The 17,515-nt window shown below is 56.3% G+C and overlaps 1 protein-coding gene across 2 annotated transcripts in view; it reads right to left on the bottom strand.

Annotated features, from left to right (window-relative positions):
* Positions 1-8,542: 8,542 nt before the first annotated feature.
* Positions 8,543-17,515, bottom strand: part of KCNG4 (potassium voltage-gated channel modifier subfamily G member 4) — an 11,937-nt gene continuing 2,964 nt past the window's right edge. For both annotated transcript variants that reach the window (XM_040443235.1, XM_040443234.1), the window contains one exon: positions 8,543-10,197. In XM_040443235.1, coding sequence (XP_040299169.1) covers positions 9,427-10,197 — 771 coding nt within the window. In that variant the 3' untranslated portion in view covers positions 8,543-9,426. The remainder of the gene's footprint in view (positions 10,198-17,515) is intronic.

Consider the following 17,515-nt stretch of genomic DNA (forward strand, 5'->3'; position numbering starts at 1 on the left):
ACCCCGCCAGCCTGGACAGTGTCCACGGAACAGGTGCACAGGCCACTGGGACGTCTGGAGACCTGGGGCCAGGGATGGCTGAAATCATGCCGGCCCCCCCTCCCTGGCCCCACACACCCTGCGGCCCGAGGCTCCCTGCACCCGTAGCCCTTTTAAGGCTCAGGACCACAGACTGCTCCCCCCGGGTGGCCTTGGAAAGCTGGGTCAACGGGGCCAGGCCAGTGCTGATGCTGACATCCTGGCATGGTGTCCCCTCCCTCCGGACCACCCCTCTGCCCCTGGGTGTGTGTGGCCTCTGCCAGCCACTTAACCTCAGTGTACTTGGGTCACCGCATCTAGACAAGTAATCGGGAGGGCTGCCTGGTGGTGGTCTCGAGGTGGGAAGTGCAGTTGAAAGAAAGTGGTCCAGCTGGTGTGATTGCAGAACACCCAGGAAGCTGCTGGGGGGAGGGGGAGGGGAGGAGAGGAGCTGGGAGGGAAGGGAAGGGGAGGAGGATAGGAGGGAAAGGGACTGGTAAGGAAGGAGGAAGGGAGGGGAGGGGAGGGGAGGGGGAGAGGACTTGCGGGAGGGGGAAGGTGGGGAGGGGCTGCCTTGGCCCCTGGTGCTCAGGAATGCGCTTGTGCCCAGGGAAGTTTGAAGCAGGGGGGGCGGCCCCAAAGCCAGGTAAGCTCTGGTTATCTTATTTGCCCGAGGAAACTGCTGGGTAATTTACCAGTTAGTCATTATTTCTCTAAAAGAAACTTCTCGGGGCGACTCTGAAATAATGATTTCTCTTGGTTACTGTTTTCAGGGCCGAGAGGATTTTTAAAACACCCGAGCCTATGAATTAGCCCGTTTGTTGCACGTTGTTGTCCCCAGGAGATAATTTACATTGATTTACTTTTTGTACCCCGGGGTTGCCTACAGCAGCCACCCCACGCTGCAGTTTCAGGCAATGAGGCTTTTGATTTCCATCCATCACATAATCACTGGGTAAACAAGTTATTCAAAGTGACATTAACTCTGTTGTGTTCTGCTAAGTAAGGAATATTTGTTCCCGCGTGGCATAAATCTGCCTGTCCGAGCCCTTCCTCCCAAGACAGTCCTCATTTCGCACAGCGAGGACAATGACAAAGGCTGCTTTCGAAATGGAGAGTCTGTTAATGTCTTCTTGGCCTGATCCCCTGGGGGTGAAGTTTTGCCCCCATATTTATTTATTTTTTTAACGTTTATTGATTTTTGAGACAGAGAGAGACAGAGCATGAACGGGGGAGGGGCAGAGAGAGAGGGAGACACAGAATCCGAAACAGGCTCCAGGCTCTGAGCTGTCAGCACAGAGCCCGACGCGGGGCTCGAACTCACGGACCGTGAGATCATGACCTGAGCTGAAGTCGGCCGCTCAACCGACTGAGCCACCCAGGCGCCCCTTGCCCCCATATTTAAATTGCGAGGTGATGTAATCTGGCTGGGCGCGACTCAAAGCCCCCCGCAAGTGAGTCAGCCACAGATGCCACAGTCTGTGGGGATCTCGGTGGTTGAACTGGGAAGGTAGCAGAGTGGTGTGCCCGGCTCTTGGCTGTTGTCAGGCCTGTCTTGCTCCCAGCTCCCGGAGGTGGCCCCCTGTTTGTTTCTCCCGGTGTCCCCGGGCAGGGGTCTCCCACACAGAAGATGTCTGATAAACCAGCATTGAATGGAAATGAATGAATTATAGGATGTCCTCTTTACAGGGGTTGGTTCCAGAGAGAGAATAGAAACCTCGTGCTCGAATATGATGTCAGACGAGATTCTGAAACTTTCCATTTTATTGTGGCCCGGGTCACGATCTCACAGTGGGTGAGCTCGAGCCTCGCTGACAGCACAGAGCCTGCTTGGAATTTTGTCTCCCTCTCTCTCTCTGCACCTCCCCCGCTTGCTCTATCTCTACCAAAATAAATAAACTTAAAAAAAAAAAAATGGGCAATCACAGAGGCTGGTGGCTCTGAGATGTACGTACGGGACTGAACAAGTGTCTTGGGGCCATTAGGAAAGGAAACCATTTCATTGCCTAGAGTTGGTGCTGTTCGAGAAGACAACGCGTGTGGATGTTGGTCCCGGCCAACGTGACTGGGGACAGAGGCTCCTTACCCTTGCCAGAGCCAGCGGCCGGGGTTTGGTGTGGACCTCTGACCTGAGGACGCCTTTACAAGCTGCTACAGGAAACGGGATGCAGGGTGGACCAAACGCTGTGACATACAACCCCGCAATTTCCGTGGCTTACTCGGGAGAAACTCTTCTCCCGCTGGTGGAATTGACGCAGGGGATTAGATGGCCATCTTGTGGCCACACCACTTAGGGCAGGGCCAGCAAACTTTCCATAAAGACCCAGAAAGTAAATATTTGCACTTGTGGGCCTACGGTCTCTATTGCAACGACTTGACTCTGTGGTGATAGCCCCCAACGCACTCTAGGCAATGAAAGGGCCGTGTGTTTCAATAAAACTTTATTTACAAAAACAAGAGAGGCAGATGTAGTTTACTGACGCCTGGCTTAGGGCCTGGAGTATTCCTCTGAATCTGCAGGGCTCGTGGGGTGAGGGCAGGAGGGAAAGCATAGAGGACCGTGTAGCCCCGTGCCACAATGGCGCACACCTTTTCCACCACATTCCACGGACCGGAACCTTGGCCGTGGCTCCCCTACCTGCAGGGAAGCTGGAAATGTGGAAGAGGACTGGATGTTGGTCAGCCTGTGGCAGCCTCCGCCTCCGGCCCCACCAGGAAGAGAAAAGGACAGCCTCGAGGTGGTTGGTAACACAGGGACAGGCCCTGGAACCGGCAAAGCTGAGTGTCAATGTCAACTCTGCCCTTACCGTCTGTGGGACCATTCCGTGTCTCAATGTTCTCATTTGTTAGAGGTCGCTTCGTGGACGAAATAAGGTGCATGAAGTCTTGGCCGGGGGCCTCGCACAGGGGAGACTCTCAGAGACCGGGGGCTTTTTGACAGATACTTAACACCCTTGGGGCACCTGGCTGGCTCAGTCGGAGGACCGTGCAACTCTTGATCTTGGAGTCGTGAGTTCAAGCCCCACGTTGGGCGCAGAGATTACAAAATAAATAAACTTTGAAACCCACCAACGAGCTGAGCCGGTGAGTGTGTGAGACCCAGAGCAGAACCGAGGGCCAGGACGTCCCTCTGGACCAGGAAGCCTGCTTCTTTCAAAGACCAAATATCCTCGCTGTGGAATACTGTCTTACAGGGAGGATTAGATCTTAGCACCATCTCTGTAGTGAGAGAGAGCCCATTGGGAATATACATATATATTACAGGGGCTTCTGGAAGGCAGTAGGAAGTAGAGATTAAGAGCCGAGAGTCTTGGGGCGCCTGGGTGGCTCAGTCAGTTGGGCGTCGACTTCGTGAGTTCGAGTCCCGCGTCGGGCTCTGTGCTGATGGCTCGGAGCCTGGAGCCTGTTTTGGATTCTGTGTCTCCCTCTCTCTGACCCTCCCCCGTTCATGCTCTGTCTTTGTCTCAAAAAAATACACGTTAAAAAAAAAAAAAAAAAAAAAGCATAGAGTCTGGAGCCAGCCAGACTGGGTTCAAATCCAGAATCCATCACTGTTGGCCAGGTGACTTGGGCTATTCACCCACCTTCCCTGAGCCTCAGTTGCTTTGTCTGTAAAATGGGGATAATCATACCTTCCTCAGAGGGTGTCATGAGAATCCAGGGATGCATGTGAAGTGACGGGGCAGAAGGTGGGGGCAGCCGGCCCCCTATACATGCTGTGATTGTCCCGAATCATGTGGTTGCCGCCCAGCACCTCCTTCTCTTTTGGAACGGTGCCCCAATTTTCCTCCAAGAAGACTCACCCTCCCCATTCTCAGCCATGTGGTTTGGGTGGGATTGATTGAGCCTATCTTCGGCTCCAGGGCGAGCCCCAACTCGAGTAAACCCATCAGTGTAGCCACAGAAATTGTTTCAGGGCTGTGGCAGCAAACCACTCAGCCAGGAGGACTCAATGAAAACGCATGCTTGGGATTCTGGGGGAACAAAAGGCTTCTGCCTTCCGTGGGCTTGATGGAACGAGGGCTGTGGGGCTTGGAGCTTGGGCAGCCATCTTGTAGCCATGAGGGGAGCCTGGGGGTGAAGCTGACACACCGAGGGAGGCAGAGGGAAGATGCAGAGAATCTGAGCTTGTTTGACATTGATGACATTGGCCAAACACCTGGAACAAGCCCTACCTGACTCCATCTGGATTTTCAATTATACAAACCAGTCTGTCTCCTTTTGTCTGTCTGCCTGCTTATTTAATGAAGCCTGAATAGGGTTTCCCGTATTTGGAAACGAAACATCCCTAACTGGTATTTCTGGGTCTGTCCTAGAAAGTGTTTAAGCTGTACCTGTTGGGACACCGGAATAGGCATCCGGATGACAGGAACTTTACTTTCATACAATAAACCTTTGGCGTTTTCCTGGGTACACCGTCTCCCAGACAACTGGAGTGCGGACGGGCTTGAACTCTAGCAGCCCGTGGGGCTGATCCCACACCCTGGGTGTACCGCCTTCCCTTCCCTGACTCGCTTCTCTCTCTCCGGCCAGTATTTACCAGGGTCCCGGATAAATCACCTGCATGTATGTCCTTGACTCAGGGTTTGCTTCTGGGGGAACCCAAAGACCTGGGAGAACCGAGTGAGACCTCCTCAGAAGCCTGTCCACGTTGGGCCCCAGCATGTCCCCATGTCACTGGCGTCCTCAAACTGTGCTCTTCCTCCCTAGGACTTACCACGAGCTATGCTGGTCTGGTCCAGTTCATTTCCTTCCGGAATTATCTGTGGTCTGACTTCAGGCGTCCTGGCTTCCTCTCTACTCAGGACCACACCAGCACCTGCCGGGCCAACCACCGCGTCTGCCGGGCTAGAACTACACCCGGCACATCGCAGACACTTAAGCAATACTGCCCGGAAACCAACTATTGTCCCTCCCAATCGGTCTTGGCTGTGGCCCAGGAGTGGATGACCCCTGACCCCTACCACCCCTCACCCAGCGGCCCCGTGACCAGACCTGCCCCAATACAGCAGAGAGCCACAACATCACTTTTTAATATCGTTTAATGTTTCTCTTGGCGTTGCGGGGGGGGGGGGGGGGGGGGGGGGGGACCCCTGAAGCTTGGGTCTGCCGAGCTCCCCAGGGGATCTTATTTTAAGGTGGTCATTGGCCAAGTACAGTGGAAGCCTTTGGAACGGCAAGATTGGCTAATTGTAGCTTGGGGCGCCCAAATTCGTTCCGTTCCCTGCCGCCCTTGGTTTTGTCCCCGAGAGCGAAGGTGACTTCTCAAAGTCTCGCCACATTTTTCACGCGTTGTTTGGTGCAGGCCACCGCCAAGGCAGAGCTGGGCTGAGGGCCGTCTCAGGCGGGGCCCCTCGGATGACCAGGGAGCCACAGGGCTCTGGGGGACAGCCCTCTGTTTCATTTTTGGCTGACATCACGTTCCTGGAGGGGCCCCTTGGTCAGAGGTCAAATGCCGGGTCGGGCAGGTGCTGGCCGAGGGTCGTGAGGCACAGAGCTGAGGCCATCCCAGCTGTTTCAGCTCAGGTTGTGTGAATTGACACACTGCATGCCCTTCCCGAGGCTTCTCGTCCACACGCGTAAAATGGGCAGGTTCTGGGGCGCCTGGGTGGCGCAGTCGGTGAAGCGTCCGACTTCAGCCAGGTCACGATCTCGCGAGATCTCGCGTGATCTCGCGTGAGTTCGGGCCCCGCGCCGGGCTCTGGGGCTGACGGCTCGGAGCCTGGAGCCTGCTTCCCATTCTGTGTCTCCCTCGTTCTCTGCCCCTCCCCCGCACATGCTCGCACTCTGTCTTTGTCAAAGATAAATAAACTTAAGGGGCGCCTGGGTGGCGCCATCGGTGAAGCGTCCGACTGCAGCCGGGTCACGATCTCGCGAGATCTCGCGTGATCTCGCGTGAGTTCGAGCCCCGCGTCGGGCTCTGGGCGGATGGCTCCGAGCCTGGCGCCTGTTTCCGATGCTGTGTCTCCCTCTCTCTCTGCCCCTCCCCCGTTCATGCTCTGTCTCTCTCTGTCCCAAAAATAAATAAACGTTGAAAAAAAAATTAAAAAAAAAAACAAAAAAAACCGGGCAGGTTCTGAGAATCTGTGCGGCACGCTGCTCCCTGCCAGCTGGAAGGAGGGAAGGGACCAGAGGCGAAGAGAAAAGTCCAGCTCCAAGGCTCACGGACTAGTTCATCTGCAAGGGGGACACACTGTCCTCGCACAGGTGGCCCAGGGTGGCCTGTGCAGGCCTGGCCTTCTGGCACGTTCTATCTGGCCTGTGCGATCAGGGTTCCTTTTGGTTTCCTCTGAATGTCTTCGGGCCCAGCCAGCGCTCCCGGGCTCTCCTTCCCTTTCTCCCTCTCCACTCCCATGCCAGCATCTCGCGGTCTGTGAGCTCGAGCCCCGCATCAGGCTCTGTGCTGACAGCTCAGAGCCTGGAGCTGCTTCAGATTCTCTGTCTCCTCTCTCTGCCCCTCCCCTGCTCGCACCTGTCTCTGTCTCTCAAAAGTAAATAAACGTTAAACAAAATTTTTTTTTTAAAAAGGAAGGGCTATGTTCATCCAAAATTTTGGTGTCAGAAATCCCACAGAAGGCTGTGGAAACAGTCCAGATTATGGGAGGCTAAAGAGATAGGCCGCATAAACGCCTTCTCCAGCCGATGCCGGACCCATCCTGGTCGGGGGAGAAGCTATAAAGGATATTATTAGGTCAACTGACAACATTGGAACAGACAGTAGATTAGATTAAACCATTGCATTGAAGGTAAACGTGCTCATGTTGATAACCGTACTGTGGTTTTGTAAAAAAAAATATTCTTACTCTTAGAACAGCTATGGCCCCCTTCTCCCGCAAAGTATTCCGGGTCTCCCTGGCTCTCCAGCTTAAAACGAAGGCAGTGGTTTACCTTAGAGCTTCCTCTCCTATTTTCGGGGGGGAATCATGGATTCCTTTGAGAACCCGAAGAAATCACGGACACTTGGCACTGTGAAATGCACATACATACACACGCTTTGTTGGTTATCACCTCCAGAGACTCCCAGTCCCCTCTTGGACGGATGGCTTCCCGACGGGCTTTCCAGGGACTATATGCTAAAGTTCTAGAAGCGAAGGGCCATGCTGTAGCCAACTTACTCTCAAATGGTCCAGAAAAACCTACTATTTGTATATAATAAAAAAAATTCCAAATAATAAAGCAAAATGGTACCATGTGTTAAAAAAAAAAAAAAAAAAAAAAGAGGTATGGGGCGCCTGGGTGGCTCAGTCTGGTCGAGCATCCGACTTCGGCTCAGGTCAGGATCTCATAGTTCATGGGTTTGAGCCCCGCGTCGGGCTCTGTGCTGACACAGCTCAGAGCCCGGAGCCTGTTTCAGATTCTGTGTTTCCCTCTCTCTCTGCCCCACTCGTGCTCTCTCTTTCTCTGAAAAATGAACATGAAAAATTAAAAAAAAAAAAAAAAAGAGGTGTTCAGGGATCAGAGGTACACACTTCCTGTTCTTGCAACTTCTTTGTGTTTGATGTTTCCCAAATAAAATGTGAAAACATCAGTTGCCTGGTGACTAGTAATTATACAGTAAGTGATGCTCAGTGCTCCTGGTGAGAGGCTTGGAGCCGGTAGGTACAGCCCAGAGCCAGGAAGGAGGGGGAGGGGGGTGGAGAGGAGGAGCCCAGGTGGCTGGATAGGAACGGGGAGGGCAGCTGGACATCTCAGCGAATTTCGATTCAAACTTGAACTACTTGATTGTTGCTAAGGCAGCAGCTCTGTGGATGGTCAGGGCCCAGGGCTGGCTTTTCTTGTTTACTCTCTCTTCTGGCCTCCAACCTGCCCCTCTGTGGCATACGTTGTTGCAATGAACTCTGCTTCCCAGAATCCCACACTGTCCAAGCGGGGAGGGACTTTAATCGCCGTCTGGTCCCACCTCTCCCCGGCATCAGTGAGAAAAGGGAGGCCCGGTGAAATCAGCTGCCTGTCCACTGTGATAGGACAAAGGAAGGGTGACAGCTGGTGCCAGACTTACTCCCAAGACCACTTGCTTACTCTGCTCAGGGTAGCGGGGCAAAGTTACATCCTTGCCACAGGCTTAGCCTTGAACGTTTTCTGGGAGGGCTTGGGCACTGTTGCAGAAAAGCGTTAAGAACTGAAGCTTGATACACTAGAGAGAGTGTCCCGCTGGGACTCAGGAGGGGCAGATCTAAGGAAGTAAACTGGCTGTGTGGCCTTGGGCAGGTGGCTTTCCCGCTCCGAGCCTTGGTCTCTCCATCTTAAAATACGAGAGTTGATTTACTTAACGACTTCATATCCTTTCACAGGGAGGCATGGATTCCTTTGAAGAGCTGATAGAATTGTTGGGCCCTTTTGCAAAGCTGTGCACTTTGAGATGCACGTTCCGCGTGGGCTAACTGCTCGGGATTCATGGCTCTGGCCCCCCGGCACGCCCTGCCCGGATCTGGAGCCGCTGGGTCCTACATCCGCTTCCTCCCTGGGACGCAAAGGGCCTGTGAGTCCATGAACGAACGGATAAATAGACAAACACATTTACATATAAGCTGAGGAACATACCCTTTGGCAGCTAGGGCCCGGTCTGGGGAGGCGGCAAGGGGCAGATCGGAAGGGTGCCCTCACTTCCGCACCAGAGCTATACCGCCCCCCGTGGTGGCCCGGCTGAGGGTGGGAAGGGGCGGCTTCTGCAGCGCTGGGGGATCCAGCAGCCGGAACGGTTCTCTCAAGGGGCGATGAAGGTCTTGCAAGAGCGAGCCTCTGTCAAGGCCAAGAACTGGCCACCTGGAGAACGTCCCAGCCAGAGCGCAGCTGGCCCAGGGGGGTTAACGCAGAGGCTGCTTCTGCCTTCTTGGCTGAGAGCTTCCAGAGTTGGGGGGGGGGGCGGGGAGGCAGCCGCATTGGGAAAATGGAACATACTGGGGGGAAAGGGGACATACTGAGCCCTGCGGGAGCCCACAATAGGACGCGCCGTGGTGGGGGGATCTGATCAGAAGGGTTCGCAGTGACCGGCCCCTCCGTCCCTGGTGGTAGGGAGGCCCCCGCAAAGCAGGTCTTAGGGGAGGAACGGAGTCCTGCAGGCTCGGTTCTGTGGGCATCTGGAACGCAGCCTGGGGTGTGGAGCACTACAGGGAAGGAAGGAGACTGGGGGATGACTGACTGACCTAACAAAGAGCGGATGTGCTCGGCGAGGGGCAGGGAGAGAGGAGAAAGCAAGGAGCGTCTATAAGGTCGGCCGGAATCGCGGTGGCCAGAGGGGTCTCGAGTCACGACAGGCCAAGCCCGGTGGCCTTGCGCCCCTTCCAGCTGTGGGAGCGCTCCTGGCGCTCTAGAAACGTCCCACCAGATGGTCTCCACCGTGGTGATCTCTAGCCCGGTCAGCGGAGGGCGATGGGTCGCGGGGCCGCCCTTTCCCTGGAGGGCCTGGAGTTACAGGTATTTAGCGGGCGAGGCGGGGCCCTCCGGGCCCAGGTCGTCGACGTCACTCAGAAGTTCGCGCTCGCTGGCCGTGGCGGCGTTTTGCAGGCGGCGGATGCGCGCCTGGACCTCCTCCTGCTCCCTCTTGAGCTCCAGGTAGGAGTGCGAGAAAGTGTGGAAGATGGACGTGGCGGGGAAGGCCATGATGAGGATCCCGCTCAGGATGCTGCTCAGGGCCACCATCTGGCCCGGCACGCTGCGCGGGACCATGTCCCCGTAGCCCACGGTCGTCATGGAGATGATGGCCCACCAGTAGGAGGCGGGGATGCTGGTGAACTCCAGCACCCTCCCGGACTCGTTCTCCGCCACGTAGACCAGGGGGGAGAAGAGCGTGACGGCCACGGCGAGGAAGAGGAGGAGGAGGCCGAACTCGCGGGTGCAGCGGCGCACGGTGAGGCCCAGCGTCTGCAGCCCCAGCGAGTGGCGCGCCAGGCGCATCACATACAGGATGCGCAGCGCCCGCAGCACGCGGAGCGCCAACCCCACCTTCTCCAGGTACGAGCCCCCGCCGGGCCAGCTGCCGTCCTCCTGGGGCTCGCCGGACACGGCCAGCGACACGTAGTACGGAGAGACGGCCAGGATGTCGATGATGTTCAGGGGCCCTTGGAAGAACTGACACTTGTCCCGGGCCTGGACGAACCGCAGGCAGAACTCCAGGGAAAACCAGGCCACGCACACGGTCTCCACGACGAAAATGTAGTAGCATTTCTGAGAACACTCACCCTGGGGAGGCGACAGAACGCTGCATGAGGGGTGGGTGGCAGCACTGGGGCGGGGGCGGGGGGGGGGACGGGGAGGTGGAAACCATCCTGGGTCGCTAGACGAGCACTGCCCTCTCACCCCTCTCTCTCTTTGCCGGAGGAATCAACACCTATTTGCCCAGAGCCCTTCTTGCTTGGGGCCTCTTTGTGACAGCGGCCAACCTTCACCTTCACTGACAGAAGCCCCTGTTGTGTACCGTGAGCCACCCTAGTTCTGTCACGTGGGCCACACGGTGATGCCGTGAGCGGGCAGCGCGACCTCATTTTGTGCCCAGGACGTGGTCCCAAGCAGCGAAATGACTTGCTAGAGCTCACAAGCAGAGAGGAGACGCGCTCTCAGCCGCTAGACGCTGTTCGGTGACTGCCCCGCCTGCCACCCCTCGTTCACTCATCCAACAAAAATGCATGGAGGTCTCCCCGCTGTGCCGGGCTCCTAGGCTCTGTGGGTGGTGTGATCGAGAAGCAGATGTCGCTGCTGGGAGCTCAGAGGCTGGCGGGGCAGAGAGGGCTCCCGGGTCCCCGGTACAGCCCTCTGATGTGTGACTGCAACTATTCACGCAGGGTCTGTCTCCCTCGGGAGACTCTGGCTTGGGGTGGGGGGCTGTCACATGGTTCGTGCTCCCCACCTCTGGCTCCTGACAGAAAGTTCCACGAGCCCCTGTGCTACTCAAAGTATGGTCCTTGAACCAAATGCATCAGCCTCCCCGGAGAGCTGGGAAGAAACCCAGAATCTCCGGCCCCACCCCATCCCTCAAGGAATCAGACTTTACACCTCAACAAGACTCGCAAGTCTCACCTGGTGGCTTGGAAAATCCTGATGTCTGGGCCAGGACCCCAGAAATTCTTTTTTTCTAATTTTTAAAAAAAATGTTTCTTCATTTTTGAGAGAGAGAGAGAGAGAGAGAGAGAGAGAGAGAGAGAATGAGCTGGGGAGGAGCAGAGAGAGAGGGAGACACAGAATCCGAAGCAGCTCCAGGCTCCAAGCCGTCAGCACAGAGCCCGACGCGGGGCTCGAACCCATGAACCATGAGATCGTGAGCTGAGCCAAAGTCACTCAGCCGACTGAGCCGCCCAGGCGCCGCTAGAAATTCTAATTTAGTTGATCTAGGTTTGAGCCTGAGCAGAACTTTCCAGAAGTCCCATGGATGATTCTAATGAAGAGCCAGAGTTGAGAACCCAACTTCAAGTATTACACACACACACACACACACACACACACACACACACACACATCGCGATGATGGATGAAGGAACGAATGAGTGACCACAGCCAGTTGCCTGAGTGAAAAGCATGATGTTGACAACTGTAGTTTTCTTTGGATTAAAAAGCTCTCAAGTGGAAAAAGAAATTATTTCTAGGGCCTGGGCCCACAGGAATACTGAATGGAAATGAAATGCTTTTTATGTCTGGCCACTAGAGGAAGAGAAACGGGTGATCTGGCCCCATCTCAACTTGCCTGTCCGGGCCCGGGCAGCTTTCTCCCTGGACCTCTGTCCGGTCTACCGAAGGGGTGGAGGCGGGAGGCGGGGAGGGGGCTGCTGAGGGCACGGAGTCCAGAGCCTCTGTGGCTCCACTTCGGCCGCGAACCCGTTGTCCCCCCTGCACCACCTGGGGTTTGCTTCACAATCCTGGGAGTGCTCACGAGTTTTGGACCCTGACTCCCCAGGAGCTGCAGACTCGCTGTGTGACCCTGCAGCGGTCACCGCCCCTCTCTGTGCTTCGGTTTTCAAGAAGGAGCTCGGAACAGCAGCCGTATTTCTCAAAGCCGATTCGGCACACCCTGCGTGGGAATCCCTCCAGAGGGCTTGTGGCAAATGCAGATTCTTGGGCTCTGGTCACAAAATCAAGCCCTGGGGTGCGGCCCAGGAGTCTGCACCTTGGCAAGCCCTCCAGGGGACCCAGGGGCACCTGGAAGTGTTTCAGACTCTGGGCCGGATTGTCTCCACGAGGCTGCTTTAGTCACTGACCTTTTGGGTGTTTTCCCCTTGGCGCAGGGACTTCTGGTAGCCTGGGAATAACCCTTCCAGACCGGGGACCCAACAGCTCCAGAAAGTGACTCCGGAGAGGTGGAGAAGCCTCTGTGGGCCCTCCCTCCGCCTCCGTGCTGGCGTTTGGCTATTCAAGGCACGCACCCCCCACCTCCCTGCGGCCACCTCCCTGCACTGCAGCAAGCTGTACTCAACTCTGCCTTGCACGGCTGCTCTGCCCAAACCCTGAAACCACCCTCCCCACGCTGGGCCTCCAAGAAATGCCCCCCTCGCGGCGGGGATTTATGGGGCCTGAGCTGAGCAAGTAATTCCCAGGCCAGCCACGTTCGGAGAAAAATAGGAAGGAAATGAAAAAGTTACCTCTTCTCTCTCTAGGAGGAAGCTTCTGGTTGTATTTTGCAGGTAGGGTGGACAACGAGTCCTGGTTTGCCCAGAACTTTGCGGATTTGAGCACAGAAAGTCCCAGGTCACCGGACCCCCTCCCCTCCGCCCCCCACCGAGTCCCGCGCCAACCAGGACGGCTGGTCACCCTCCTGGAGGGCCTTGTCTCTCGCTTTGGTTCCTCCACGCGGTGAAGAGGGTGAATCAGGCCTAATGGAGACCAGAGGGTGAGCCAGGCCACGCCGCGGGCGTTCATGCTCAGGATGTGGGACCAAGAAAGCCTGACGCAGAAGAACACGCCCTCAGCGTTTCCGTCTATGTGACGTTGGAGGTGGTGGACAGAATCTCCGAAAGAGCGGCCACCTCTGGGTGGGGTGGGGACCGGCTGTGGGGGGGCACGGGACAGCTCCCTGGGGAGATGGGCGCTGTGCTCGGGGAAGCAGGGTGTGGGTCACACGGGTGTGCCCTGGCCGTTCCTTGCACAGCCAAGGCCCGTGCGTCTCAGTGTATGTCCACTGGGCCTATAAGACCGCAAAGTAAAACCAAAACGAACACCAGCGAGAATCAGCGATCGGGGTGGGCAGGGAGGGGAGAGAGAAGCCTGATTCATCCGTGGAAACTGAGTCATGGGTCCGTGGGGGCTCAGCCTTATTCCACTTGCTTTGTAAACGCCTGGCATTTTCCACCGCGAAAAGGCGAAGAACAGATCAGGGTCAGACATCAAAACCACAGTCGGATGGCAGTCCACACTCCGTGGGGAGGCGAGGGTTATAAAGACAGGACAGAGCAAGGGCTGCTGAGGCTGTGAAGATGTCACAGGCTCTAGCATTCCGGGCTCAGCTGCTTGGAAAACGGGGGGGTGGTCCCTCCAAAATGAAACACACGTTTGCTATCCGAGCTGCAATCCTGCTCGTGGGCAGACATCAGAAGGCACCGGAATATACCCAGCAGGCAAGCACCGGAAAATAACTGTGTTAGTCTGTAGCCCAGAGTGGAAACAGCGTAAATGCCCGTCGGCTGACGGACGGATCCACAAAATGTGCTCTCTCCATACGACGGACTATCACTCAGCCCCGAAAAGGAACGAAGTGCTGACAGCCTGGGTGAACCTTCACGGCCTCACGCGCCGTGAGAGAAGCCGCACCCAAAAGGCCAGACGCCGCAGGGCTCCATTTCTGTGAAACGTCCAGAGAAGGCAAACGCAGGGAGACAGACGGACATTCGTGGTCCCCCGGGGCTGGGAGGGCGGGGGAGACTTGGGGAGCCGCCGGAAGCAGGGACGGGGTTTCTTTGCGGGAGGATCCACATGCTCTGGGACAGTGACCGTTGCACAGCCACTGATGGGTGCACTTTAAAAGGGTGCATCTTGGGATGTGGATGATAATGGCTTCATAAAAAAGGAGGCAGGACCCGACCAGCTCCAGGCTCGAGCCGGAGCTGGTCGGGTCCTCTGGGCGAGCCACTGAGGGGTCCCACAACTTTGCCACAAACCTTCTCCCCAAGCTTGGGAGCGGGGCTTCTGTAAGGGGCTCTGGGGTCAGAGGACGGCCAGGGCCTCCCGAGGGCAAGGCCACTGTCCCTGGGGGCCCATAAAGACAGGCTGCCCCTGCAGATGCTGCAGGTGCAGGGACGGCCAGTTCCAGAAATTCCATCCGGGAGGGACCTGGGGCCCAGGGCTTGACCTTGGAGCTTTCCTCACACCCCAGGGCCTCAGAAATATGGCCCGAATTGGCCACCTCCTGCCTCCTGGTAGCTCGGTCCTGGCCCGCATCCACACAGCAGCTCGGGCCTTCTCCCTTCTGCCCGTGAATTCCTCCACTTGGGCCCTGGCCTTGGCCTTGGGTCCAGGGCTGTTTCCTCGCCCTGCTGACTCATTCTTCTTCCCGGCCTCTGCGCTTCCCCTGGGAGCCAGTTCGGTCTCTGCCCTCTCTCCCCTCCGCGATGCCCCTTCCTGACCCTCTCTCTCCTCCCCCATCCCAGCCGCCTTGCTCCCCAGCCCTGGGACACAGGGGCTCCGGAAGCGGGGGCCAGGGGGGCAGGTGGGGGCCAGGGGCATGGAGACAGGCGAGCGTGACGAAACGGGAAGAATCAGCTGCAATGAGTCGGGAAAGGTGGGTCCTGCCCCGGAAACAGGGAATATTTCTTGCTGGCCCGGATACAGGGAGAGTAGGCTGGGCGGGGAGGGGAATGAACCCCAAACCCAAGAAGCTAGGGGAAGAAGAACTCCCCGGGGCAACCACCGAATGTCACCGAACACAGAGCAGCTGCTGAGAGCAAGGTACCGTTTACGGAGCAGAGGCAGGATTCAAGAGAGCGGCAGGCGACGACTGGCCGCTGCGACGTGGGTTCCACGGACCCGTGGGGAGGCTGGAGGGGTGTGTCAGCAAATGGTGGAGGAGACCGCGGACTATTACTGGGCCATGAGAAGCATGAGACAGCGACACAAGCTGCTGCGCGGACGGACCCTGAGAACACCACGCTGAGTGACGGGCCAGTCACAAAAGGCCACATGTGCGTGACTCCACGTGCACGGAAATGTGTGGAGAGGGGGGAGTCCGTGGAGGCGGAAAGCGGAGGGGTGGTGGCTGGGGGGGGGGGGGGGGGTAGGGCGGGGGGGGGGTGGGGGGGGAGCAGTGGAAAAGTGCTGGAACTTGGTGGACCCGGGGACCACACAAGACCGTAAACGTACCAACAAGGTAAATTTGCGTTCCTGCCTCCAGCTTCTAGAAGAACGCAGCGTGTGGGCCCTCGGTAGCTTGTCGAAGGAATGGAAGGTAGGATGCTGGGATCTCCTGTCAAGTGTCTACCACCGAGGGCTGATCAGACCAACACTTACTAAGCGCTTCTCAGGCATCAGCACCATTCCCCCTGCTTTAGGGACTAGGCTCAGCCCTTCTCGTCTACCCTGCCGGGGGGGCCCCCCCCCCCCCGCCGCTTCCGTTTTAATTTGCGACCTCCAGTGCAGACCCCTCTCCCCAACTGCCAAGTTGACTCTAAGAGATTTTGCTGGAAGAAGGTAGAAGATTAAGCAAAAGGAAAGCTGCTCCCCACCCCACCCCCCGCCCGCCTCCTAGCCCTGCACAGAGCCTGATGGAGGAGGTCTGGGGGTCCCAGTCCTGGCACGTCTGTCCACTCATGTGGTGTCAATTCATCTGAGCAGATGTTGTCCCCCAGGACAGCATGGCCCTCAGAAGAAGCTGGCCAGCTAACCATCCCCGAGGGTAAATACAAAATACCCAGGCAGTGGTGAAAAGAACATTACCTCCTTATGTAAATGTAAGGACACGGCCTCAAAAAATCAAAGACAGCCTCCCCAGCCTCCCCGGCCTCCCCGAGCTCCAAATTACTATCTTAACAGAGAAACAGGGGTGCCTGGGTGGCTCAGTCAGTTAAGCCTCTGACTTCAGCTCAGGTCACGATCTCGTGGCTTGTGAGTTGGAGCCCCGCGTTGGGCTCTGTGCTGACAGCTCGGAACCTGGAGCCTGCTTCAGATTCTGTCTCCCTCTCTCTCTCAAAAATAAACAAACATTTAAAAAATAAAAGAAACAAAAAAAAAAACACCCTTTTTTTGAGGGCACAAGCCCTCTTGCCCCAAGAGCAGAACCAGCAGCCTGGCTCCTGAGCCCAGATGGGCGGTGGGAGGGGGCTGCTGGTCCTGCGGGCCTCCCAGGGACCTCTGATTTGATCTCCTGAGTCCCCAACCAACCAAGCCTGGGTTCACACCCGGGGTAATTTTCAAAGCGTTAGGCTTTGAAAAGACCTCGTCCCTCTGCAGGGGGTCTAAATCCTGGCTTCCGGGAAATCCCTGAGGAACAAGTTTATGGAAATCTAGGGGTCCTTTCTCAGCAGCTGGGATCAAGAGTACCCTTCTGAGGACGGGGGACAGAGGCCCCTTTTTTTGTCCTAATTTTGTACTGCAGTGTCTACGCGTAAATATTTCTGTGAACAAGCAGGCTCTAAAATCACATCATTTGGTGCTAACAAATAAAACAATGCCTCTATTTGGAGCTATAGTCCTCCTCCCCCCACCCCTACCCCCCCCTCCCCCGGGGGGGAGAAAAAAGCTATTTGAAAGTCAAAACGTTTTGGTTGGTTTGCTTTAGGACAAAACATTTATCGGTTGCACAAGATACATGTTATTCAGCAAATATTTGAGAGCCTACTCTGTGTGAGGCAGGGGCTGGTTCTCCATCTAAGTGCTTTCTTTCTGGAAAGTTCTCTGATCCTACCAGATTGCCCTGGGCTATATCTTTAAGAGAAGTTTTGTACACGGACCACAGTTGTGGATACACAGGGTACGTTATCTTATACGCGTGTTCTATTTATCAGTTCCCTGTATCTACCGTAATGCGAGTTCCATAACTAGGGTAATGGGGAGCCATGGAGGAATGTAAGAGCAGAACAGGAACAACATTTTAAATTAGGAACAATCCAGTTCTCAGTTTGAAGCTCTCTAGTAAACTTTCCAACAAAATATCGAATCCGTATCTCATTTCTCAGACTACCTGGCCCCTGGCAAGGAAGGAGGGGTTCAGAGTCACTTAGAAGTTTACTCAGCTCGGAGTTCCCCATCCAGTGAGCCTGACTGGGAGGCTCAGGGGCCAAGTAACAAGCAGGAAAACTAAGGGTCTTTGCTCTGTAACTCCAAGAAAGCTAAACGCCCCGTGCCTCACTTTCTCCACCTGAATGTGGAGCCGGGATGCCCCCAAGGACACTGGTTCCAGAAGGCAGGGATTTTTGGCCAGGGACAGCTCGTGGCACAGAGTAGCTGCTCAGTAAACACATGACACGCACACGGAGCACGTGAACCCTCACAGCGACGCGACTCGCTTTACGGAGGGGGAAACTGAGGTTCAGAGAGGGGAACCAATTTGCCTGCGGTCACGGAGCGGGGAGAGGCAAGCTGGGCC

The sequence above is a fragment of the Herpailurus yagouaroundi genome, unplaced genomic scaffold (assembly GCF_014898765.1).
Source record: "Herpailurus yagouaroundi ecotype Mexico unplaced genomic scaffold, PumYag 190, whole genome shotgun sequence".
NCBI classification, from domain to species: domain Eukaryota; kingdom Metazoa; phylum Chordata; class Mammalia; order Carnivora; family Felidae; genus Herpailurus; species Herpailurus yagouaroundi.